This window comes from Hippopotamus amphibius, chromosome 1, assembly GCF_030028045.1.
Source record: "Hippopotamus amphibius kiboko isolate mHipAmp2 chromosome 1, mHipAmp2.hap2, whole genome shotgun sequence".
NCBI lineage: Eukaryota > Metazoa > Chordata > Mammalia > Artiodactyla > Hippopotamidae > Hippopotamus > Hippopotamus amphibius.
Genome location: NC_080186.1, coordinates 40324100 through 40351120, shown reverse-complemented (window position 1 = coordinate 40351120; position 27021 = coordinate 40324100). Strand labels below are relative to the sequence as shown.

At 48.0% G+C, this 27021-nt stretch overlaps 2 protein-coding genes across 3 annotated transcripts in view; both read left to right on the top strand.

The window, feature by feature from the left end:
- Positions 1 to 27021, top strand: part of AGBL4 (AGBL carboxypeptidase 4) — a 1220133-nt gene that overhangs the window by 1000417 nt on the left and 192695 nt on the right. The window lies entirely within an intron of this gene.
- BEND5 (BEN domain containing 5) overlaps positions 1 to 27021 on the top strand; it is a 47440-nt gene that overhangs the window by 19560 nt on the left and 859 nt on the right. For both annotated transcript variants that reach the window (XM_057710311.1, XM_057710322.1), the window contains 2 exons: positions 13149 to 13297; positions 18849 to 19062. In XM_057710311.1, coding sequence (XP_057566294.1) covers positions 13149 to 13297; positions 18849 to 19062 — 363 coding nt within the window. The remainder of the gene's footprint in view (positions 1 to 13148; positions 13298 to 18848; positions 19063 to 27021) is intronic.

The following is a 27021-nucleotide window of genomic DNA, read 5'->3' as shown; positions in this document are numbered from 1 at the left end:
ACTATAAAAAAAAAAGGTGTGAAAGCTATACGGCTTGAAGTAGGGGTGGGAGGCAGGGAGAGAACTGAGATTTTCAGAGAGAAAAAGTGTTTCCCCGTCTTTGGATGAATAATTTTTATTTTCACTGCACTCTTTACACTACAGACCTTTTGAGGGGTGGAGGGCGGGTGGGGGACGAAGCACGCTAACAGCAAAAACTCGCCATGTCATTATTTCCATCCTAGGGAAACTGCCTGTTTTGTATGATCATGAGCTGAGTTTAAACTCCAGAGGCCTCTCCTAACCCTCTGGGGCAGTAAGACGCTGCATTTTGTATCAGTATGTGCCTATTTAGTCTTAAAACACTTAGACAAACTTGACCCGACCGTGGTTTCAGTGTCTGGATCACTCCAGGCACTCCCACCCCGCAGGCCTTGAATGCCATGTTGAGGGCCAGGGGCTGGCTCTTCTCTGATCTGCGCCACTATCGTCACCACAGTGGGATGGACTGAATATAAATCAGCACAAGCCACAGGTATGCATAAAGCACCTGCCACGCGCGCCCTGTGCTCCAGGGCCTGTGGGCGTCCTGCAAAATCACACCTGTGTCCCCGACCTGTGAAGGCTTAAAGTCCATTGATTAGCACTTGTTAATCAGAGAATGATAATGTGCCAAGTTCTCAGATAAATCCACAAGAGTATAATAAAAGGCTCTCTGACTCTAAGGGGAGTTTGTGTATGTTTTCATGGGTGTAGCCCAGTCTGGTCTAGTCTAGTATTTAGAACCAGGCAGGCCTGGATTCAAACTCAGCTTCCCCACTTCCCAGCTCTGTGGCTTTGAGAACCTTCTTTCCTTGCCTTCTTCCCTCCTTCCCTCCTTTCTTCCACAAATATTTACTGGTTCCACATTTTGCCTAGTGGTTAAAGTTGGATACATTCAAGATACAGCCCTTGCCCTCTGCCCTTGAGGAGCTCAAAGTTTGATACGGGAGACGGCCTCTGACACAGTGCCAGCGCAGGGACTGCAGCTCTGCTGTGGGGCAGCAGGGGACGGGTGCCCACTAAATCTGGGGATCAGGGAAGAAGGGCCTCCTGAAGGAAGTGACTTCTAAGCTGGAGCCTGATGGTTGCATTTTTGTTATCCAGGCAGGGGTGAGGGGGTGGGAAGAGCACGGAGCAATCTAGGCAGAGGGCACCTCTCTGAGCCTTGGTGTTCTCCATAAGAAGGAAATAATAACATCCCTCTCACAGCATAGGGATACACAGCATAACGTCTGGCCTTCTGTTGATGCTGAATCACCATGAGCTCCTTTTCCATACCATTTAGTGGAGGGGATAAGACAGGGTCTGATTTGGTTTTTAACTCTGTTTCTCTTAACCAGCTATTGGCTGGATGACCTTGAGCAGATTAACCAGTTTCTCTGCCTCTCAAGGTCTTCTTTTATAGAAAAGAAAAGGAGTTATATATGTATATGTTCATTTGTTCACTCAGTCAGTCATCTCACATTGACCACATGCTTTCTGAGCTCAGGAACTTGGGGAGATACAAGGACGACGAAGACATTGGAGGCTGGGGCGGGCATAGTGATGGAGGTAAACACGTAAGCAGTGTACCGGGTGCTGGGGAAGGGCTAACATCTGAAGGTGGAACACTCTCTGGATGCGTCTGGGAAAACACCCCCCGCTGTAATGGTTCCTGCACTGTACACACCCCCAAGAGGCCTATAACAAGACAGAGAAGAGCCAGAAAGGGACTAAGAGACCCTCTCTGATTTTCAGCAGCACATCCTGGCCTCGGATGGATGTGTGGCCTGGTACCGCCCTTGCCCCCCTGGGCCTGGCTCAAGCATTGCTCTTAGAGGCCCACCCTTGTGTATTTTCTCCTTTCCACCTTACTAGGGGCCCCATCTCAAGGGCCTTTGTTCATCTTGGGTGCTGGATCATCCACAGGTCCGGGATGCTCAGTTTTAAAAAAATCATTGCTAATTATTGGAACTGGGTACCTGGGTTTTATAATACTATTCTCTGCACTTATGTCTATGGTAAAAGTTTTCCACCATTTATTAAAAAAATTTGAAGACATCAGGCTGTAATGGAAAAAGGCAAGAAGGAAAAAAAAGAAAGAATCATTGCCGACTCCCCTGGGCATTGGGATCCTACAGGCCGAAGATGGGAGAGGACAGAGGACAAGAGCCTGGCCTCTCCAGCTGGAGGGGGACCTCAGAGTGGCAAGCTACGTCCCCTAGCAGCCAGGAGTTATAATGGTACACCTGGTGGAGATTAGGGGCAGAAGGGGAGGGGCAGCAGCAAGATGGTATAAGAAGATGTTTCAGAGACTTTGCTGGATGGCTCACTCCTTCATTTGTGTATTCGTTGTTTCATTCATTCCACAAATAAACACAATATGGATTTAACAGGAAAAATTCTCTAGAACATGGAGTCATGGAGTTGTGAACGAGCTTAGAGAGGATATAGGCTGTTGCCCTCATATTGCTGATGAGGAAACAAGCCCAGAAAGTGCCACAGGCCTATTCCCTGGGGTCTCCTGACACCTGGTCCTGGGAGCCTCTCTCTGGACCCTTGTCCACATGCCCTTCTTTAATCTTTGGACTTCATTGTCACTGACATGGAGGTGACCCCCAGCCTAATCCCCCCAAAGGACATCTCTCTGTGAAATAGAATTTTCCTTTTGTATGATCTTAGCATGAGAGGCAGCCCTCTTTGATGAGAAGGAACCTCACTCTCTAACCCTGAGAGTCCCTTCTCTCAGGGCCTGTGTGATGGTGTCAGAATTAAATGAGGAAGCATATGTAAAGAATATAGCCAGTAAGTGTTCAATAAATGCTAGTCTCTTTCTCCTTTTCTGCCCTTTCCTGTTTACCTTCTCCAAAAGAAATAAATGCCAAGGACACAAAAAGCATGAAGATCTTCTAATTTATAAAGTACAGATTTATTTGTGTATATATCCATTCATTTATTCTTTCATTCATTCATCATTAAGGGTATCCTTTGTGGCAGGACTGTGTTAGGTGCTGGAAATATATTGATAGAAAGACAGTCCCTTTTTAAAACCTTCATGAGCCTAGGGAGTGAGAGTGGTGTTTATTAAACCAGGGCTTGGCAGACTCAGAGAATTCCTAGGGGATGAGGAGAAGCAGAATAGTGAAAGCCAGTTGCAAGGGTGAGCTCCAGTGTATGAGAAGGAGTTAACTCTAGCATCTCTCTTGGTTTCTCCTCAGCCAGATTCCCTGTTCTTAGAGGCCAAAGACTGAGGCCATAGCTTTTAGAACTCTTAAGTACCTCTTAGATAGTTAAAATTGTTTTGGTGTGATTCAGGTAATGTTAGTTCAACTAAGGCTGGAAAGGGCTCTGTGAAGAATGTAGAAGAGGAGATGGAATCCCTGCCTTCAAGATGCACACACAGGACTTCCTAGGTGGCACAGTGGGTAAGAATCTGCCTGCCAATGCAGGGGACACGGGTTCGATCCCTGCCCCAGGAAGATACCACATGCCATGGAGCAACTAAGCCCGTGCGCCACAACTATTGAGCCTGCGCTCTAGAGCCCGTGAGCCACAGCTATTGAGCCCATGTGCTGCAACTACTGAAGCCCACGCGCGTAGAGCCCGTGCTCTGCAACAAGAGAGGCCACCACAATGAGAAGCCTGCGCACCACAAGGAAGAGTAGCCCCCGCTCTCCGCAACTAGAGAAAGCCCGTGTGCAGCAGCGAAGACCCAAACACAGCCAATAAAATACACAAATAAATTAAAAAAAAAAAAAAAGATGCACACACAGCCCTGTACATGGGACAGAACAGAGCAAGTGCTGTAGCTGCAGGAGGGCGGTATATGATGGCTTTCGATTTTGTGTGTGCTTTGTAGGGGATGTAGGTGGAAATGATGAATTCTGACCAGAAGAAGCCTAAATAATAAGAATAATAACAGTAATTCACATGCACATGACACTTTACAGGCTTCAAAGAACTTGACATTTTTATCTCATTGGACTATTCTGATAGCCTTATTGCAAGGCCAGTAAGGATTATCATCTCCATTAGAGAGAGGAGAAGGCAAAAAAAAAAAAAGAGATAATGTCCCTGTTAGCCAGATCACAAGCTGGTCAAAACTTTTGAAGGAGAAAGCCACTGTGGCCTGCAAATCTGTCTTGGCTCTTTAGAGCTGGGTTTCTATCACCTCTGTTCCCCTCTGGGCTCGTGCCTTGTGTTCTGGCCAAGGTCTGTTAAAATACCAGCTTTGATCTTTAAAATCCTTTGCGGTCTGAGCTGGATTCTTTAAGCACAGGTCTCTGATGGTGCCTTTGAAAAGGCAGCTAATGTCAGCCAAATGCCTCCTGCTGGCTCTCCCCTGCACTGGAGGCAGCGTGGGCTTTGGCAGCAGACATTACTTGGGTTTGAATCTCAGCTCTCTACTTCTTTACTGTGCAACTTCAAGCAAGTGATTTAACCCTTCTCAGCCTCTGTTTTCTCCTCTGTAAAATGGATGTCTTAATGCATACCACATACAGGGCAGGAGAGCCTTTTCAGTGATTAAGAGCCTACGTGGGCCCTGAGGTCAGAAATACTGGAGTTTTGAACCATGGCTTTTCCATAGTCTGATTTTGTTACCTTGAGCAAGTTACTTAAAACTTCCTGGGCTGTAGTTTCCTCATCCATAAATCTGAGTCAATGACAGCACCAACCTTTATGGTTCTTCAGAGGATTAAATGAGCAAATGCATGTAAAGACTTCCACCCAGGGGCTGGCACGTAGTAAGTGCTCAGTGGGTGCAGCATTGATGATGTAGGATCATTTGAGGATGTGCATGAGATAATGTGTATACGACGGTGATGCTTGGCACGCCACAGGCAGTCGTCCTGCAGCAGAGCAGAGGAGTGGTTGTCTTGGCATATCTTCATCTTTGGTCAGTCCCTGATGTCTCCTGGAGATTGCTACTCTCCCTTGTAAATCCTCAGAAATCATATTTGAATTGTCTCTTTTACAGCTACGCCTAGACTTGAATCCAGGCTCACTGGTCTGTAGTTTATTGAACTCTCCTACCTACTTTTCCTGGGCAGAATTCCAATCTTCCTCTCTCCAGTCCTTAAGCACTCCTTTTGACCCTCTCGATTTTTCAGATGTCACTGTTTATGGCTCAATTTTCTCTTTGTCACAGCTCTCCTCCTGGGGTCTGTTCATCTCAGAGCTCTTTTCCATCTCCTTCAGCCTTCAGTTCATTCTCACCAATACACAGGAGCACTCACAAAAGTTGGGCCTTAAGAGAGGGCTAAGAGGATGAGTGGGAGGCAGCCCATCAAGCCAGGTTTTCATATTCCCATGACCCAGGAGGTCCACAGTCTGCCACTGCCTCACTTAGTGGTGGCGGGGGCCCCAACCACTGTGCCCGGTGCCTCCTTCCCCTGGGTGGCAGGAAAGGTCTAGCAGTGAGAATCTGAATTGTTCCTCTTAAAGATATCGGCCATCTTCCACTTTGAAGGACATTTTGCACGCTTGACTGAATCAGCACTAGCCGCAGTTCATTCTAGATTGTTTTGCGAGCTGATTTCAGGGTGGCAGGACAGTCCAGGACCCTCCTTCCTCTTTCTCCCTAGAGTTCATTTTTCTGGGGCAATGGGGAGGGAGCTGAGGGACAACTCCAGGCTGTCCCTTTGTTCCTGCTCAGGGAGCCAGAACATGCAGGAGTTGCTGGGCTTCTCTCCATTGCCAAAACAGGAATGTGCTTCCCACTTAAAACAGGGCTTTGCCTGCTGGTCGTGGGCTTCAGTGTGGCCGTGTGACAGGCTTGTTTTCTGCTGGCTTTGCCAGTCAGAGGAAATGGAGGTGGGAGAGGTGGAAAAGGGCTCCTTATGGGCGAAGGCCGGCCCCTCTGAACACCTGCTTTGAGCCTGACGTTAGGTGCTTTCCACACAGGAAACAACCTCAGCAGTAGATAGGATCATCAGATAAGGATGTGGGCTCAGAGAGAGGAAGTGAACGTGTCTTAGACAACAAGAGAGCCTGATAAAGATTTGGAGTTATGAGAGAGGCTGGCTTATTCAGGAAGCACAGGTAGTTTCTGACTGGACTGCACAGAGGAGAGGTAGGTAGGAGGGAGAGATGAGGCTGCAGTGACAGGTGAGAGCACCTAGGAACTGCCCCGTGGCACACAGGGGCTCCTTCCCCTGGAGCGGCCTGGGATGTAGTCCCTCAGCCTCGGAGTCACCCTTTTCCTCTGAACCAAGCAAATCAGTCAACAGCCACTTAGCAAAGACGAATCCCATATGGTTCGTGCTCTGGAAGGGCTCGTGGCCTGAAGATGAGAGCCAGCAAAGCTGAAGTCATGGATTGACTTGTCTGGGAGATGGCAGTCACATGATGAAACTCTGCCTCCGCATAACTCCTGCCCACAGGTGCTCCCTGTGCCCCCCCACCCCGGCCAGCCCTTCAGGCTTCTGAGGGCAGCCCTGATGCCGCCTGCCCCACTTATTCCTACCACAACCCCTCAGTCTTCCCACCCAGCCAGTTCTGGTGCAGAACCAAAGGCCATTTTACAGGCATTCTGCGCCTGTCTGGCAGGGCAGACCGTGCTGTTCTGCGTATCCCTGCCATTTGGATGCTACCTGGGTCCAGACAATTGGGTGGGGAGGGAGGCGGAAGAATCACAGACAAGAACCAGCCCAGCTTTGGCCACCAGCTGGCAGGGGATAGGCTCAGAGCTCCTAGAGGTGAGGTGAATCCTGGTGACACCCCCTGCTCCCTGCTGCCCCCCTGCATGATTGTGGAATTCTTCACAGACACCCTAGGAAGGTGAGAGGTCAGAGATGAGCTGAGGGTCCCACAGAGTGGTCATTATGTGAGAAACCTGGGCAGCCTGAAAACTGCAATTAGCTGAAAAGGTGTAGGACTGTGGAAAGAACAAGTCTTTGGAGTCTAGCAACTCTGAATTTTTTGAGCTTCTACAAAGATAATAAGATAGATTTTGCAAGACTGCCATGAGGATTAACTTCTTTCATTCAGCACATTTAGTGAGTGTTCGTTGTGTGCCAGGGACTTTGTGCTGGGTGCTGGGAATGTAGCTGTGACAAGAATGGTGGCTGTCCCCAGAGTTTCCATCCTAACCTGGAAGATGGTAAACAGATAATAACACTGCGGTGTAAAGATTAAAAGATTTAAATAATAGGTATTTTGATGTAAGGTACTAACGAAGAAGATGTTTAGTAGGTGTCGGTCATCTTTCCTTTTCAGGGAGAAGCAAATATGTCCTTTGAAATGGGCATCTACAGTTCCTTAAAGTGGGGAAAATAGCTTGACCCCCACAACTGAGGACTTGGGCCAGCTCCTGCCACCCCTATCTCGCTGGGCTTCTGCCCCATGGAGAGGGGGCTGTCTAGGCCTATTCCAGCTCTGCTGCTCTGTGGTTCTGAGTCCCTGAGGGACTAGCGGCACTGTGGGGGCATCCACATGAGCGGCAGGGGTCTTGCCCAATCCAGTACCTCAGGCTAGAAAGGCCTCTCCTGTCTCTGCCCGGCAGAGCTTACCCCAGCTCTCGCTCAGAGAGCCCTCAGAAAACGGGAAGGGTTGGGGGAAAGACCCAAGGAACCCTGCTGATGGTGGTCCCATGCCCCTGCCCGACCACCCTTCCAACACTCCCTCGACCTTATCATCCGCCAGGCTCCAGTCGGAGCTCACCTCTTCCCTAAAGCCTTCCTGATCCCTGAGCCTGTGGTGATGTCTCTCTCCCCACACCTGTGCGGGCCATCATGCTGCCCACTTCCTGGTCCATCAGCGAGCCTCCATGATGCGCCATGTGCCTTCACCATATGAGGATAACTACCCCGCCCCCGCCCTTTACTGCCAACCAGCTCCAAGCCCCTGCACATGAGTATGTGACCATCCTTCTGAAGCCTTCCTAGTCTCCTCCAGGTGTAGCACCCCCTCCTTTGCTTCTGTTCCCAAGTCTTTATCCTTCCCCTTGTCAGGATGGTAATGATCTGTTGCCCATGTCTTTCCACTACTGGACTGCATGTCGCTTGCATCCACCTAGCTCAGGGCTGGCATTTGGTAGGTGCCTAGTAGATTCTCACTGAAGGAACGACACCAGGTTTGTCCCAGCCCTCACTGGCGGCCCAACGGAGCTAAGAAACAGATGCGTAGCTATGGCAGCAAATGAGAGTGGCTGATGCCTTCTGAGAGGGGATGCTGGGGCCCACAGAGGGGTTCCACCTACCCGGCTATTGGCCATCTCCCTTGTCTCTTTCCAAGGCCTTTGTGTACCTCCTTCATTGCTACTCACTGTTCCCACGCTCAGGTCCTTTTCAACAAGTGGCAATCATCTTTTTTGCCAAACCCAGTGTGCCTCTGAGCCACAGTAGGGGTATGCTTTAAGGATTTTGACTTGATTTGTTTTGCATTTAGGAAGAAACTAGAATTATACCTATAGCAGAGAAACTTCCTATTAACTTGCAGAAATGAATAGAAGGCTTTAATACTTTTAAAGAGAAAATCTAATATTATTAGCCTTTTTGTTTCAGCCGAAATCAGAAATGGTATTTAGTGTCTAAACATATATATTTGGAAGATATAGGTGATTTTTAAACCTCCTGGAAGTAACATAAGCATTAACTTCTTAGGTTTTGGGAACCAAGCATAACGTTAGTCCAATTTAAGCTAGATAAGAACAGAGAATGGCATAATTTCATTTATTTGTTGCGCCAACAAACATGTACCAAGCCCCTTACTGTGTGCCATGATTCCCATTTTATGGGAGAGGCCTCTGAGGCTTAAAAAGGTAAAGCAAATAGAAGCACGATTTACACCAGATTTTCTAGCACTAAATACAGTGTTTGTCCATCAACTCACAGCTATTTGTATGCTGTGTAATAAGAGTTTTACATGTTACATTCTCAACTTCTCCATAATTGGGACATGCTGTATTTGTCTCTGGGTCCCCAGTGCCTCTTCCAAGGCTTGATCTTGCTATGCAGTCAGGATTTGTGTGATGAATGGGCTCATGAATGACTGAATGAAAAGACAAGCACTATCTTTTATACTCTTTCAAAAGCTTTCTTTACCCAGCTGAGAGGTTCTCTCCATGGAAGGTGTATTTTCTCCAAAATAAACCTGAAGTGGATCAAAAGGCTTTTTTTTTTTTTGATTCCTACTCTTCCCACAAGTGAAAAAATTCCTTTGTTACTTAAAATATCTGCACCAGATCGTGCAGTGCCGTCTCTTAGTGCAAGTGCTTATTATTGTGGCTAATTTGGTCACATGTGTTTGAAAGAGAACAATGCCTCAGAAATTTTTAAAAGCAAAACAGCAATCTGAAGCGTTTGTTGTAATGAGATGTAAATTGCCAACATAGTAGTGGAGCCGACTAAAATTTGCAATGAAGTTTTTTTCTCCCTTTTAAATTAAAAGCACTAGAGGCCCTCCCTCCTCTCCCTGAAGAAACCACACACTTTTTGTTCCTTTTCTTTCTGATTCTGTAACACTAAACATCCCGCTTTACTGATTGATTCATTCCTCCCTTCATCTGCCGTTTTCTGAGCCTGTGTCTGAGCCTCTGTCCTGCTCCTGCCTCCGTGCCAGCCCCTCCAGAGGCATTATCAGGTGGCTCTTGGCAAGTCCCTGTTCTGCAGGTAGGAAAGCCAGGCACAGAGAGATGAGGAGGTGTGTCTCAGGTCACGCCGCCTGGATTCACACCCAGGTCTCCTGACGAACCCCTTCCTAGATGAGCCTTTGGTTGATCTGTCCTCTTTGCCTAGGCACTGGGTACCTTCCTTCCGTCAGCCGTGCCGAAGGAGGCAGTTGCAGAGCGCGGTGCTGATCCCTGGCCGCCACCAGGCATTTTAAACAGTGCCAACCGGGAACATTAGGAAATAGTGTTCCTTCGATCACCTGATAAAGCCAGAAGATCCCAGTACAATAGCTCTCAGGATTTGAGGAAACTCTCTTGGTGCCTGAGGAGGCCAGCACAGGGGAGCGTAGGGTGGGTGTGCTGCAGAGCGCAAGCACCTGCTCTGGGTCGGGCCTGTGCGAGGGACTTGGGGCAAAGGAAGACCAGCAGGGCCCTGGCGCCCAGGGATTAGCGGTGACTGACGGGAGCACCCAAGTATGACCCCCATGTGGGGGAGGGGCGGCGGGGATGAGCCTCTATTTACTGAGCGCCCGCTTGTGCCAGAGTCTGGGTTAATCATTTCATGTGTACGGTTAACTCATTTAATCTTGAGTCTGGCCAAGTCGCTGTTGTCATTCCTCCTTTCAGGTGAGGCCACCGAGTCAGAAAGGTTCAGTAATTACTGATGTGTAGACTTACCTGTCGAGGATTGAATTGGAACCAGGCACTGTGCTGAGCCCTGGTCTCTGACATATAAAGACACAGTCTCTGCCTGCCCTCAGGCCTCACAGTCTAATGGGGGCGGCAGGCATAGAAACAAATGAGTGTATCTAATTTTTATTGGGAGTGGGAGTTCCAAAGGACCTGGTTAGGCAGGCCTCTTTGGACCGGAGTCTGACTATGAGGAGAGGACCAGTGGGGGTGCAGCCAGAGCAGTGACCCTTTGCTCTCAGCCCTTACCCCTTCTCATGTCCCTCATGTGGCCCTCTGTAGGCACCTGAACTGTCCGTTCCTCCAGCCAGAAGTTTCCAGTCTCTGTTTTACAGCCCTAAGTTCTCCTTCATGGCCTACAACAAAGGTTACAGATATTTGAAAATAGCTTCCCACCTACCCCAACCCCCAACCCCAAGCACCTCCACTCAGCAGCAGGGCTTTATTTCAGAATCTCTGCTCCAGCCCATTTAAGTCTCTTTCTTGCCTGCAACTCTCTCCCCTCTCAAGTTATGAAGAATTTACTGAGAGCCTGCAACGTGCCAGGCATTGCCCTAGGTGCCAAGATTGCAAAGAGAGTAAAACTTTGCCCTTGAAGAGCTTCACAGTTTGATGTGGACAACAGATCGGTAGATGATCGCAGATATAATTTGCGGGAAGTAGTTACAATTTAGAGGCCTCCCCCCACCCCAACCTGGTAGTGATCAGAGCAGGGCTTCACGAAGGAGACACCTAAGCTCTCTTCTGCAGTTTGACCAGGGGCTTGGCCAGCAGGTGAGGTGGTGGTCAAGGCCAAAACAGTAGCATGTCCAAAGGCTCAGAGGCTTGGGACAACACAGCATCTGGGGGACATGAGCAGTATCAGGGGAGAGCAGGAATTGAGCCCCAGAGGTAGAGAGGAGGCTGGTTATCCTGGGCCTTAAGGAGGCTGTGGTGTGCAGCTTACTTCTAAGGGTGGTGGGAGCCTAAGCCAGGAAGTACCTGGTCGTGAGTAGATCTCTTTGGCATGTGGAGATGGATGGGAGAGAACTAGACCCAAGTCAGAGCTAAGTTGGGTTTGTTCTCTTCTCCAGCATCTTCCTCTCACAGAAGGAAAAGGAGACTTTAGAGGAGGGATGCTATCTTGTCCAGATGACTTGTGCTCCGGTGGCTGCATGGACCGCCCCCTCTCAGCCCGTTCCTTTTTCCTGTTGCTGAATGTCAGAGCAGGAAGAGACTTCAGATGCCAACTTGGCCATGCCCTTTCGGGGAAACTGAAGTACTTACTTCTTCCCTGATCTAAGAAAAGATCAAATGCTCCACTTGACTGAGATCTCACTCAGAGAGAAGAGAAACCTTGGCATCCACTTCTGAAACTTTAGAATTATTCATTCATTCTTGTCATTCTTTTATTCATTTCGCAGACATTCAGAGAGCACCTCCTCATGCCAGGTGCTGCCCAGCTCTTGAGTAGGTCACACAGAATTGGGAGATGCTGTCAGAGCCATTATGATGCTGTCGGTCCTTCACTCTGCCAACTTGTGGATCCACAATTCGCTCACCTGTGGCCACACAATTAAAACATAGCAGAGCCAGGAATGAGCCCTAAACTCGGTCTCCCGAGATGAGCCTCGCTTCTTTATCCGTGTTGTGCTGCTCCTCAGCCATGCTGCGTCCAGCTCTGTGCGTTCATACTTAAATTGTCAGAGACTGCAGAGATCTGTCTTGCAGATGGCAGCTGCCAGCACCTCAGGAGTGATGTTCTTGTTCTGGGAAGCCCTGTCACGAGGAATTTCTGTAACAAAATCACCAGTACCTTCCCAACCACCAGCCAAAGCAAGGGTGTGGCAGTTGAATATAGAATTGTAGCCAGATTGTTCATAAGGGCTTTAGTACACAAAGAGCCCTGTACCAAGTGGCCCACGTGGTAAGGATAAGGGAAGGTTGGACCATGAAGCTTGTTGGTTACTTAAGTGATATGCACAGCCCTGGGGACCAGCTTTGGCAGTAGCTGAGTTTCTGATCCCAGTCATCTCCTGAAGTATTTGCATAGGGAGAATTTCCAGGATGCTAAGCTCTCTATTGGTCTTTGGAGTTGCTCTCCTGCAAAAGTTAATCAAGTCATTTGGCCTTATTTACTCATTTTCATCCTGTTTCTCTGCCCTTTGGTAATCAAGACACAATAGATGATTTGAAAAATAGTGCATCATTTTTAAAAGCTAGTGGAGAAGAAAATATCCCCCTTAGAAGCCACCACCATTGATCTAGCTGCCTTTCACTGTTTCAGCCATACATAATTTGTGTTGATTGCATTAAAATAAAAATCAGGGTAGCTGCTGGTTCAGGCAATCAGGGGCTTAATCTGTATTGTATTTTAATTTCTTGGTTGAAATGCTCCTGCCTAGATACTAGGGCTTGAGAAGAGGAGGCCTTTGCATTTCTCCCCCTGCTTTCCTGTCCTCTTCTGTGGCCTGCTTCACGTAGGCTGCAGAGATGGGGTTTTGGCAAATACGCAATTTGCATACCGCAGTCATCGCACCCCGTCTCCACCCCAGTCTTAACAGGACCTCTTTCCTCTGTAGAAGTCGAGTCCCCTGTGTTTTCATTCAGGCAATGACACCCTAGAAGACTGCTTCTCATTCATGCTTAATTAGTGTCTCATCCATTCTTGTCTTTCAGTTTTCCACCTTTTCCCCTGTGACATTCATACCTCATTATTTTCAAGCTTGGGTTTAAGTATAGTCCAATGGACAAAAATAAGCCAACATAATTTTTTGTGTGCCACTATGTGCTGAGAGATGCATAGTTAAAATATTTGCCTTTTCTGTTCCTTGGAGTTCTAGACAGATCTCTTTTCTTAACTGCCTAGGTCCCGCCATTGACTTGGAAAAAGTAAAGTCAGAATGTCTCGAGCCCGAGCCGGAATTACGGAGCACTTTCAGTGAGGAAGCAAATACGTCGTCCTATTACCCTGCTCCTGCACCTGTCATGGACAAGTATATCCTAGACAATGGCAAGGTAGTGTTTCAAGCTCACTATCCATTCCCTGCAAGTGTTGGTTAGTCAGTGTGAAGATGGAGAGTATGGTGGGAGCTTCTTGAGACACAGCTTGACCGGTTGGCCTCCTGACCTAGCCCTGAATGACTGCTTCCAGAATCCAATCCATGTGTCATAATTAGTGGAGTGGTACTAGGACCTTTTCTTTTTCTCTTCGGGTTTTTTTTTTTTTTTTTTTTGATAAATATTGGGCCAAAGCAACTGTAAAACTAAACTGACATTTAAAAATAACTTATTAGCAAGAATGATATTTTATAATGATAATTTGATGAAACCAGATGCATAAAATGTATAAGATGATCTAGAAATGAAATATCTGATTTACAGATATGAAAATGACTCAGTATTTATCCATTCCCTGTTTACAAAATACCTATGTGTTCTAAGCTCCGCCCTAAATGCCAGGGATACAGAGGTGAATCCTTCCTGCCCTTAAGCTGCTTGTACATTAGCCCACAGTCCTAGGACCACATATAACGCCTCAGATTTTTTTGTAAGACTCTTGAGAAAAAAGTTATGAAGGAAACTTAAGCACTATTAGTAGCTACATTAGTACGGAGTGAAAAGTAATGGAATAGCCTTTGGAAGTCTTATAGTCACATGATGACACAGCACAGGGCAGGGAGAAGACTGTTCTGATATTCTTCCAACATCCAGATGAATTTGTCTTGGAGGAAATATATTGGATCCCTTTGTCTGGGCACTGGTCCGATGCAGCTTTACTGTAATATTCTCTGCCACCATGGTATACATTACAGACATCACCTCTTCTTCTCCCCAGAGACTCATCTGTGTCAGTCTGTTTTTCTTGCCTTATACTTCAAAATGTCTCTGTTTCTCCAGTATTGTTCCCCAGTGGGTTGATGAGAAAGAAAAGGTTGTTTTATTTGAGTTTGTCCAGAAATATCCCTGCAGCTGGCCAGTCTGAGCCAAAGCAAATAGTCAAAGCTAAGGAAATGAAACTTGTTAGTCTTTAGGGCTCTCTTGGATACGCTGGCCTCGTCTCCACGGAGCACTTCCTCCCCTGCAGAGGCAGAACCGATGGGCCAAACCATAAGCCCGTTCTGCCTTGCCTTGCTGCAGCCAACACATTTTTAAGAGTCTGCTCTGCAGGAGAAAGGTGACATGACAGAGTGGAAGTAGGCAGCCTGGAGCCTGAGTTTAAGCTTAGCTCTATCTTTGTCCTACCTGTGTGACTCTGAGTGGGGGTTTCCCTTCTCTGGGCCTCAGTGTCTCTGTCTGTGCCAGGTGGGATCAGATCGATGCTCTCCAAAGTCATTAAAAACAACTCAAACTGTGTATCTAAGTTTAGTGAACCTTCCCCAGCTGGAGATAAAGAAAAGACTATTCTGTCTTTGTTGATTTCTTTTTAGTTGTGATAACATTGTGGAATGACTACAGACTTTTGCTTAAAGTATCTTCCAAGAGAAATCTGTTTCTCTCTTGCTTTGAAGACTGATGGACAGTTTTTGAGCATTATGAGGATCTCTTTTGCAAAGGATCATTTTTCCTCCAGGAAAATGGGTCTCTCAAATGTCATTTAATTTTTTCACACTTGAGTTCTACAACAAACGTTGGAAGTGCCAGTTTTGTTTGTTCATTGATTATTGCCAACATGTTGCTATAAAACTAACCTGGCTTTTGTTTACAACTAATTTGTAGTCAGAGAGATTTATTAAGAGAGAGGAAGGAAGCAGACATGCTGGAAATGGATGGCAGCTTCCTAGAGCAGCAGTCCCCACATCCCAGAAGCAGCCATCGTTGTTCTTGGCTCTGTAGTCATTTCTGACCCTTCCTTAATCTCTATGACGCCTAAAGGCATGGGAATGGGATCCATTTCCTAGTAGGAAACTGGTTTTGTCCTACAAAACATTTCACAAACACATTTTTTTATCAAGTCCCATCCTACCAGATGCCATACTTTTAATAACCTCCCTTAAAAGCATAACGCTAACATTTTGGTCAAATAGTGAACTATGGTTTATTAATAGGGCTTGCCACAAAAGTTACTTTCTGATTTTGCTAAAGTGCATTACTTTTCTTTGTCTGAAGATATTTTATTTCAGAAACATTGAATCATAAAGCTGCAAAGACCATTAAAGTTTAAATAGTCTAACTTATACATGGGATAGATGGGGAAATACATCCAGAGAAGGGGCTCATCTGCAATTATACAACAGGTCAGAGGCAGGAAGGCAGGAACCAGAAGCCAGATCACCTGTCTCCCAGACCAGTGCTCTTCCCAGTCTATTCTACTGCATCCCTGAAAGTGGGGCATTGCTCCAGGTGACCCTGAGCTTTGTGACCTCAGGAGCTCTTGTCCCAGATGCCCCAGCATATACCTGTGATTGGTCTTTCCCAGGGCCATTTCTTTCTGTGCTGTGAAGTTGGCCTTGTACTCAAGTGCATGTCAGAAAATATTTTCTTCTCCAAGGAGCAGCAGCTCATGGGAACTGAAAGCCAGTGCCATTAAGACATGTTAAATATGTGCATCACTTTCTTACTGCTTTGTGTTCAGACTAGTCCTGATCACTTTGTAGGGTACAAAAGAGGCAAAGCCTCGACCACTCCCTACGGAGATGTACTGTGAAGGGCTGAATCAGGTAGTGAAGGCTCTCAGTACGCCAGAAATTCAGAGGGGATAGAACTTAGCCCTGAAGTAGTGAAGGAGGTTTTCCTGCATTTGGGACTGGCGCTTGAAAGATGTGCAGGCTTAGGAAGATATAAGGGAAAGCATTCACCCCTGGGTAGGGGAGAGGCATGAGCAGAGACATGGAAGGGGAAAGAAAGCAAAGGAAGTAACAGTTCCTGGCTGTGTGCTGTCCTCCTGACGTTTTACTCATATTATCTCATTGAATCCTCAAAGCAGCTCTGTGAGTTAGGTGGTGGTCTGCCTCTGGCATAGCTGAGAAAAGTAAGGCTCAGAGCGGTAAAGTTACTCACCCAAGATACCCAGCTAGTAGGTAGAAGCGCCAGGATTCACACAGGGCTGGAGACTCCAGAGCCCATCCTTTTTCTGTTACCACACACTGGAAGTAGGAGGAAATGAGTGAGTTTGGGGGCATCACTGAGTGATGGACATAGTACGATTAGTAGGTTGAATGGAAACAGGATTCTTGAGGACCTTTAACACTGACTGAGGAGGTTGGATTTGATGTGACAGGAAACAGGGAGCCATTCAAGATTCCAGAGGGTTAACATAAAAACAGAGTTGAAAGACTGCGGAAGTCATCTACTCAAAGAAGGAAAGCTGTGTTTTAGGGAATTAATCTGGCAGTGTTTACAGCGTGGGTTGGAGGGGGCAGGGACTGAAGGCAGGAAGGCCAGCCGGTGGCTTTTTTCCAGGGTTCCCTGACTGCAGTGTGAACTGCAATGGGTGCTGGCCAGGGAAGTGGCCGGGCGGGTACAGAAGAAGACTCAAGGAAAGTCAACTGAATGCCGATCCGCTTTGCTTCCACCACGTCAGCACCACCTGACACTGGCAGCAGCAGGAAGGCTGGAGAACATGGGCTGCAGGGTCATACAGATTGAATTCCAAAATTAACTGGTAGTATGTCTTAGGGAAGCTCAGTCCTTCTGAATTTCTGTTCCTGTCTGTAAAGTAGGAATAATTATTTCTACCTATTTCCATCTCTTGAGGTCATTATGAGGACCAACTAAATTGAGAATACAATTATACCTAGTTCATTACAGGTACTCAAAAAATATTAGTGTTCCCTTTTTCTTGTAGAACATCAGCTGAGATGACTGCCATCTCTCTTTTAAGAACAATAAATTAAAAGAATTAAAAACATTGTAGGAAAGCAAGGCTCAGGGTAGAGAAGAGCAGAGATCTTTGGAAAACTGAAGTTGTTCTCCATCACCAAGGTTTTCTGATTCTGCATTTAATCTAATTCAGATTCCTCGTTTGCCCCTCTCTCAGGGAGCTTGCGTGGGTAGCCCCAGAGAGTCATCCAGGGAGGTGTCTTGGGGTGCAGCAGGGAGCAACAGGGAACTTGTCCCCAGCATGCCTGATCTGACACATAGACTGCCCACCTGCAGTTCAGACTGCGGAGAAAAGGCCAGACTTGACCTTGGGTCGATGTTGCCCAACCCGCCCAAGGCAGCACATCTCACTCCAGGGTTGCTTATCTTCCTGAGCTGTATGAACAGATTTACAGCACTGAGGCTTGCAGCACAGGGAGGCCAGGTGGATCTGGTTATCTGACATCGTGCCTGCAGAGGTCTGAATGATCTTTTGAGCAAAAGGAAGTGAAGGTAGATGTGGCAGGTAGATTGCTTACTTACTGACATCTGTGGGTGGGCTGTGTTGCTTTATTTTTTCTTGTTAATGGTTGGAAAACGCCAGTAATTGGTGAAGGAAGAAGTGTTGCTGGCTGACCTGTCCGCCCATCTGTGCGTGCCTACCGTGCTTTCCAAGCCAGTCTTCAGTAGAAAGATCTTCAAATATCTGTGAACAGTGGGTCTCACCGGTCTGCTGTCAGTCTGGGTGTGTGGTCTGTCTCTCAGACCAGGACTCTCCTGAGACATCTCCTCACCATGCGAGGTCGACAACTTACAGTCGTTCTGAAGACAAGCACCTTGGCAGGGACTTTCCATTCCCCTCAGAAAGTTTAACTCCTCAGTGGCTGTCTCCCCTCCGTCCCCACAGAGGCCATTGCCACCCTCCACAGACTCAACAGAAACACAACATAAATAGCAAGTCAAAGTCAAAACTTAATTTTTTTAATGAGTAATATTAGCAGGTGGTTTTTAAGTTGTTAAAAGAGCCAGACGGGAAAAAAAAAAAACCCAAAGCTCATTGCTGGATCGTTCTGGGACTTGTGCATTTAATGACTCTGCACTGAAGCCTTCTGAGTGCTTCCCTTATAGGGAACATAAGATTGTGTTTTGTTCTGTGTGCCTTCAGAATCAGACCAGAGACACAGTGGTTGTGTTTAATTTGTTAAAATCATAGGTGTTCTGAGCTAGAAGGTATTTAGCTGGAATCCAGCTCTCCCCGTTCAGTTCATAGGAACCTGAAGGCAGAGACAGAAAGGACTCACACAAACACACTCCATTAGTGGCAGAGCCTGGACGGCTTCCCTCCTCACTGCAGCTGCTGTGGTTGTCACGAATTACCTAGGCAGTTTTAAACCACCCTGACAATGAGGCCCCACCCAGACGAAATAAATCTGCTCCGCAGGTTCAGAGTTGAGTGACTTTTGGCAAGTGGCTGTACCTTTCTCAACCTGGTTTTTCCACCTGAAATGAAAATAGTATCCCAACACCTTCCTTCCAGGATTGCCGTGAAGATTCGAGATAGAGTGGATATAAAGCACTAGAATAAGGCCTGCACATTCCAGGTATTCACTAAATGATTATTATTATTTCCCTTAAGGAAAGTTAATTAGTATTTACGGAACAAATCCCTTGTAGTTGTGCAGCAGTGTCTTTTAAAGGACGAGAGACGTTGCCAGCTGCCCTCGTGTCGGACTAAACAGGTGCTTGCTTGTGTTCTTATCCCTTTCAGGTCCATCTGGGAAGCGGGATTTGGGTTGATGAGGAGAAATGGCACCAGCTACAAGTAACCCAAGGAGATTCCAAGTACACAAAGAACTTGGCAGTCATGATTTGGGGAACAGATGTTCTGAAGAACAGAAGTGTCACAGGAGTTGCCACAAAAAAAAAGAAAGATGCAGTCCCTAAGCCACCCCTCTCGCCTCACAAACTGAGCATCGTCAGAGGTGGGTCCCGCACTGGAAACGCAGTGGCTGAGACATTGCCCTTTACTCCATCAGGAATGTATTGGGCACATTTCAGTTCAACAAACACCTGCTGAAGCCTCTCCATGCCAGGCCCCAGGCTGGGCACCGGGACACAGGCGCAGATATGGACCTGGTCCCAGAAGAGCTCACATTTATCAGGGCAAATGAGCTGTGGACACAAGTACAGTTCAAAGAGATACTAGCATGCGAGAGGGACAGGAGTGTGTTCTCAGAAGGGAAGGAGACCCCTAGCCGGAAAATCAGGGAAGGATTCCAGACATGGAGACACAGATGTGTAAAGAGAGGTACTGGAGAGGCAGAAGCATCGGAACAAAGGCATAGGGTTGGGAAAGGTGTGCTGCCGTGTGAAGGTCGAGGCTAGGGGACCAGTTCATGGGGATCCTAGCATTGTGCCTGCAGCATCTAGTGAGATGAAGACCAGCTGAGGGTCACTCGACTCCGCTTCTCTTCTGGGGTTTGGGAGGGGTTGGAGGGAAGGCAAAGAGACAGGGACTCATTGGTCTCCATAAAGATAGGGCTCAAGCCTGGACTCTGATTTTCCTCCCCTCTTGCCTGCCTTCCTTCCTTCCTCTCCTCTCTTCCCTCTTCCTTCCTTCTCTCCTCTATGTCTCCCACCCTCCTCCATCCATTCACTAAGCTCTTATTCTTTGCCAGACTCTCTACTGGGTATGGAGGACACAAAGAGGGATAAGACACGGTCTCCATCTGCAAGTAGCTTACCGTCTCACAGGGAAGATGAACACAAGAACAGCTAGTTACTGTGCAGACAATACAAATTACAGAGACAGGCAGGAAAGTACATGGGAGCAGAGAGAGTATAGTAGTTGCTAATTGTTCTGAGCCCTTACTACATTTCAGGTTCTGTTTCTTTTTTATGATTCTGTGTTAAAAATTCTTTTACATATAATAACTCATTTAGTCTTCATAACACATAACACTCCTTCTGTCGGCTGCTAATATTATCCCTGTTTTAGATGCAGAAACTGGACACAGAGATGTTAAGTAACTTGCCCACATTGCACAGCTTTAGGGGTAGAGCCAGGAGTCTGAGCCAGGATGGCAGGACGGCTGTCTTCAGAAGCTGTGATCCTACTCACTAGTCTCTAAGTATCCAACTGCCATGTTTTGATGAAGAAAGTAAGACTCAGTCAGCATGTACATTTTGAACAGGCCATGTGCCAGGTTCTGGGCCAGACAACAAATATGTCCATGAACAAATCAGATAATTTCAGGTACTGATGAAGGTCTGTGAAGCATCGCTGAGGGATACGGTGGGTGTGTTAGCTGGGTTGGGTGGAGAAGACCTGTCTGAAGAAGTGAATTCGAGCTGGGGACTGGATGTGGAGGAGGCAGCCCTATGCAGGTCCGAGGGGTGGTGACATAGGCAGAACAAATCGCAGGTTCAGAGGCCAGCATGCTCAAGGGGTGAAGATGCCCCAGGTGGCTGCAGAGTCATGAGTGAGGGGAGACTGATATCAGGGCAGTGGGCGAGAGCCAGTCTTGTAGGGCCGTGAAGGTCCACCGTAAGCAGCTTGGATTTACTCTACTTGCAAGAAAAAGGTAATGGAGGTCTTCAGTAGGAGGTCAGTCAGGAGGCTGATGCAGTGGTCTCGGGGCGGGGGAATGATGGTGCCAGAGACTAAGGTTAGAGCAGTGGAAATAGAGAAACATGGCCAGACTTAGGGTGTATTTTGGAGAAGAGGGAGAGATTAGATGGCCAGCAAGAGGTCACAGCTACAAGGTTGCGGAGCCTGGATTTAAACCTACCCCTGCTGACTCTGGTCTGGGGCTTGTTCTGTAGTGCAGCCAGCCTCCCTTGCTGGCTGATGCATGATTAATTGATTTAGGCAGACACTTATTTTTAGAAAAGCAGAGGGAACCTTTAGTCTGCCCACTGTCTGAAATGGTGGAGCCTGATTTGGGAGGTCGCCCTGGGAAAGAGCCCTTCCTGGGGACACAGCCCTGCCTACCTGAGAGGAGGCCAACCTCTAAATCTGTTAACACTTGTTGGAATGTGACTCAGCAGGTCCCAGGTGCCTTCCAGTGACCAGCTGCCCTGCCTTTGTCACGCTGTGGTATAAAATCATCTTCTGTGCGTCTGCCTCAGGCACTGGTCTGACCGTGTCGGGCTCCCCTCCGCGTCCCCCTTGCCTCGCACGGGTCCTGGCACACAGTGGGAGCTCCGTCACCGAGGGCTGAACAGACGCCACCCTGAGAGCCGATCCCCTGGCTGACTCTGCACACAATTTCTTGTGAACCACTTTCCCTCCAGGTCTCAGTGTCCTCAGCTGAACACTTACCTCTTAAGACAGTTAAGAGGGCTGCTTGGATTATGGCTTGGAATAGTTATGTTTGAGGTGTGAAAAGAAGTTTTTGTTGACAAGTGAGCTGCCCTCATGGAGCCGACGTGACCTCATGATGGTCACGTCATTGACGTTCACGACTGTGCAGTGCTTTTCAGCTTTCAGGCCCCCTCCTGTCCGCAGGGTGACGGAAGGTAGGAATTGGAACCGGATTTCAAAAGCCTGGGGTTGAGCCCCAGCTCTGCTTTGCTTTAATGTTGAGCTTACCCTGGTCCTGTTGTTTATTTTTATTTCCCCAGGCCCGGCGCAGTGCCAGTACCAGATAGATGCTTGGTGTGTCCACGTGTAAAGGCAGGATCACAGTCCTTGCCCCAGCTGCCCAGTGGACCTATAGGCGTTTGAATGTTCTTTGGACCCCATTCAGATGGTGTCATTTGCAGCTAATCTGGTCCTCAATGTTGAGGAACCGTCTAGAAGAAAACACGTTAGTTGTGTGGCTTAGGGCCATTATAGACTCACTGTCTTCAGCCCCCACAGGCCAAGCCCTCCAGGTTTCCCTGTGATCCACTCCTCCGTTTTCCAAACCCTTTTTAAACCTTCTCTACTTTGCCCAAACGTGATAGTCCACACCTTTCTCTCTGCCAAAAGATGGCCTTGTCTCTTCCTTCACATAGAAAAGGAAATCCCACAGCTTCAAACCACTGTATCTACAAACTGAACTGGATACCCCCGTTCTTCTGCCTCATGTCCCAAAAGAAGAGTTCCCTTCTCTTCTTTGAGACTGGTTGTTCTCTCTACCTGGATTCCAACCCACCTGCCTTCCTAAGTACCTTGTTCCTCCCACCCAACTGGTTCCTTCCCAGCACCATTTAAATATGCTTTGTTCACTCATTTCTTACAGAAGCGAACAAAACACTCCCTAGAGGTCACTTCCATCACCCAGCAGCTTCCTTTTGACATCCAGGTTTCCTGAGAGTTGTCTACACTCACTGCCCATGTGCACCAGTAACACCCCTGCTGTCTGGCTTGCGCTCCCAGCCCTCTACTTAATCTCTCCTTGCCAAGCTTCCCAGTGACTCCTCCTCACCCACCCAGGGCACGGCTCCACCTCCTCCCCAGCGTGTTTGACAGGACCACTCCTCCTTTACTAAGAAACCCATCCTGCACACTCAGGTCTCCTCTTGCCTATGGCTTCTCATCCCCCTGTGGGGTCCTCTCCCACTGCCCTCTTCTCTGTCTCCAGCCCTCTTCTCTCTCACTCTATAAAGCTGCCCTTTGCCGCTCTCACTCCCCATTTTTCCCGATGCCCTCGGGATGCCCACAGCCCTGGGTTGAAATCCACACTCCTCAACTTGGCTGCTGCCTGGTGATCTGGCCTCATCTCACACCACACTTCCCGTTTCCCACTGTGCTCTAACCACTGAGGCCTTCTCGCATCTCCTTCCTGTTCCCACTGCCGGCAGTGCCCTTCCTCTGGTCTGCACATCCTGCCTCCTTGTCATTCAGAGGGGCTTTCCCCGATGCCCGGGCTAATGAAGTAGCCTTTCCATTGCTCTCCAGCACACCCCCGCTAAAGTCTCCGCAGAGCATTTCTTATTGTTCCTTTGCTTGGTGAGTGTCTCCCTCCCCACCTCCATTAGAACGTAAGCTTGAAGAGCATCTTGCCCAATGCTGCCTGCAGTAAGTGCTCAGTAAATATTTGTTGAATCAGTGACTGATTCCCAAATCTATATGTGACCTCAGTCCACACTTTCAAGTTCCTGATGCATACACCCAGGTGCCCACTGGTCCTCTCCTCCTGGATGTCCGTGTGACACTGGCACATCTGCACCACTCATGGCTCTCTCCTTTTCCTACCCCCCCCGCCAAAGCCTTCGGCCCCTCTGTGTTCCCTGTCTTGAGAAATGATACCACCTGCCAGGGACTCAGAGCTGCCTCATTCCTGACTCCTCCACTTACCTCAGTCTCCATCCGTTCTGCCCCCAAATACCTTTTAAACCATTCACTTCTCTCCATACCCATTGCTCCTTTCATAGTCCAGGCCACATCATTTCTCCCCTGCCTCTGCCCCAGCAGCTTCCAGACTCCTCTGTCCATATGTAACCAGAGTGATCTTTCAGAAACCAAGTATGATCCTGTTGCTACCACCCCATCACAACCAGTCCCTGGTGCCCGTTATTAAAGGGTAAGCATCTTAATGTGTCATAAAAGCACCTTCATAATCTGGCCCCTGGCTCTAGCTCCAGCTTGTTTTTTAGCAATTTTCCCCTTGAACACTAAGTTCTTACTATAATGAGCTGCTGCATTCCAACGACCCTGTCTCCTCTCACATTAGGGAATTTGCAAATGCTATTCCTGGCACCTGGAACACAGGTCCGACTGCCCACCCAGACACCTGTGCTGCTCTGCCAGGCTAGCTGCTACTCACCACCCAGGTGTGCTTAGGAGAACCGTCCTTCAGGAAGCCTTCCCTGATCTCACGGGGCAGGGGGACGCTTCTGTCCTATGTCCTAGAGCACCCCATGCCTACCTCTGTTCTTTTCTGTCTGTATCTTTACCTGCTAGGAACCTGGTCAAACAACCTTTTAGAGCCCATAAATACTTGCCATGCCAAGGACAAAACAGACTTGCCCAATGCCATACATCCGGTTAGCCCAGAGCTGAGCTGAACTGGGCTTTCAGGCTTCCGTTTGTCTCCAGGGGTTTCTTGTCTTACCGAAAAACAATGTTAATTTGTCTTTTCTTTATTACAGCCAGGCCGGTTTGAAGTCTGTCTCCCATCCCACCATACACTCCCCATTCTTAGCCTAATTATTTGAGCTCTTCCAGATTGCATTTGACTGGTTCTTCCCATGCAAGCTGTCTGGTGGATTGAGATTGTTTGTATTTATTTTGTATGATTTTACCACATTTACTCACATTTGCCATATCAAAATGACAAAAGCCTTGATGCTCACAGGGTTGGTGAGGATTTTCTCTTCTCTTTGGTTTTAAAGTCATTCCTTACCTGGTAGCAGAGGGATGTGGTGAAAGCTGACACTGCTTTAAGAAGATGAAAGCAGAAAGGCTGAAAGAGAGTCTCACTTTAATGACAAGCTCCAGAATGACAGTTAAACTTTATTAAGGTCAAATGACCTTTTGCAGAGTGTCTGAGTTTTCAAATGAGCCACAGCGTTGAGTTCTGGTTAATTTTTATAACTTTTTTAATAGGACACATTAGCGCTGTTATAAACCTTGTTAATTAAGCAATAATCTCAAATGCTCCTTCGCAGAGGGAGACATTCCCGGCAACTGCAGGTGATTAATATCTGGAGTCTAACGAAAGCCTTTTAATCAACCTCAGGGGCCGTTCAATGCTCTTACCCTCAGGAAACGAGAATGATTGGGATTCTGTGGAGGCCTCTCTGAAAACCTTCCTCCATCTGTACCTTTCTCTTCCTGCCTCTTCTCTGACTCATGCCAGGGCCTCTCAGGGCCATCACACCCACTCCCCTACCCCCTCTCTCTCCTTTGCCTCTTTATCCACCCTGTTACCTTCCAGAGAACTAGAGATCTAGAGCTGGAAGAATCTCCGTATATGACCAGATTTGACATCCTGCTTTCAGACAGTGAGACAGACCCAGAGAGGTTCCCACTCGAGGTGGCACAGCAACTAGGGTTAGAACCAGGTTTGAGCCCCTGAAGTTGGAAACAGTCCTCTGCACAGGGTGTCTCCCTCATTTGGTTCAGGTTCCAGCAGTGTCGCTGCGGGTGCCTGCTTTCCCCTGGCCCCGGGCTGGGGAGGGAGCCCCTGGTGTTCCGGTCTGTAGGCAAGACAGTGTGGTCATAGTTTTATTAGCTCATGACCAGGGTTTTGATAGAGAAAAACCCGGGCAAGTATGGAAGCAGCAAGGGTGTAGTCAGAGAGGGGTCTCCCAGCTCAACCTGGTAGGCTCCAAGAAGGCTGAACATGGAAGGATGAGTGGGGTTTGGGCAGGTGAAGCATGAGGCCCTGGTAATCAGGGAGGAGGTGAGCAAAGACGGATCTGTGGGATAGCCTGGAGTGGGGCAGGACATGTAGGCGGAGTCAGCGGAGGTAGGACTGGAAAGACAGGACCTCCTACCTTCCCATCTCAGCCGCTGTGAAAAGGCCAACACAGGACCAAGTGCAGGCTAGTCAGGTTGGAAGCGGTCAGGAAATAGTGAAGGTCAACTAAAAGCTTTTAAAGGCTTCTCTGTGCAAACCCTTCTCCGCAGGGAGGAGATGGTGCCCCAGAGAAAGAAGACCTATAGCACATGCACCCGCAGCCTAGACGGCAACAGGAGGCAGGCTGGCGCGTACCCTGGGAAGGGCTCGGAGCGGAGGCCACAGGGGCTTGTACCCGCACTCACCTCCTCTCTCCAGGCCTCAGCCTTGTCCCGTGTGAGTGGAGGGGCCAGTTCATGATCCCTCCTAGTGTCGGCGTTCTGCACCACTAACAGGATTGCCCGCCGTGCGCTGGCCTGGTAGACAAGGCTGTATTTATCCTCCTCGGCAGTTCCTCAAGACTAGGTTGTCTTTCCTGTTTTATAGGTGTGGAGGCTTAGGTTCAACAAAGTTAAAGATCTTGCCCACAATTACATACCCCAGTGGTACATTCCCCACCCACACCCCTTATGTCCAGAATCATTATGTCCCCTGAGGTTTCCCTAGAAAAGCATTCCTTCATTCACTTAACATACATTTACTTACTCTTGCTCCCGTGCCAAGCACTGTGCTAGGCCCTGGGAACAAACAGTGGCATATACATAAAATAACTGTAATAACCCCGTACAGGTGTAGTGTTCCTTACAGTTTGAAGAAGGCTTGCAAAAAATGTTTGTCTCACATCCCTCATGGCAGCCTTAAAAAAGATCATGTGTGGTTTCTTATCCTTGTTTATGAGGCAAGGGATCTAGGGCAATGGGTTGCCTTGGGTCCCCAGGCTAGGAAGTAGGCCAAAGTCCGAATCCAGTCAGGTCCTGTCTGGGGCTCCCTCTTTGCTTCGTCACAGCAAATGGCGGAGTCAGTAAAAGCGGCCATCCTCAGCCTCATTAGTAATCACCTCAGTGAGGGACCACTTCATACTGGCCAGGCTGTCAGAACCTTAATAATCCGACATGGAGTGCTGCTGGGGATTTGGGGCAAGCAGTCCTTGCACACACTGCTGTTAGGAGGGCCAGGTGCACAACCACTGTGGAAAACAGTTTATCAAGCATCACCTAGTAAAGTGTAGTATGCACACACCCTGACACTGGGCAGTTCCAACCTAGGCTCGTGCTGAGCATTTCCTGCATGTCTGCCCCAGGAGTCACAGCTCAGGGTGCCTGTAACTGCAGAATGTATCCACTGACGGTACAGTGGGTCAGCCAGCTGTGGACTAGTCAGGCGCTAGAACACTACTCCTCAGTGAAAGTGAGTGACCTGCAGCTGTACATACATTTCAGCATGGGTGTTGAGTGAAACTGGATGTTGAGTGAGAAAAAGAAAGTCAGATGGATATACAGAGTATGGATATACTTGTAAAGAGTTAAAATCAGGGGAAAAGTAGACAATATGTTATTTAAGGATGTATGTGTATGTGTTAACATGAAAAGAAAAGAGAAACAAAAATTC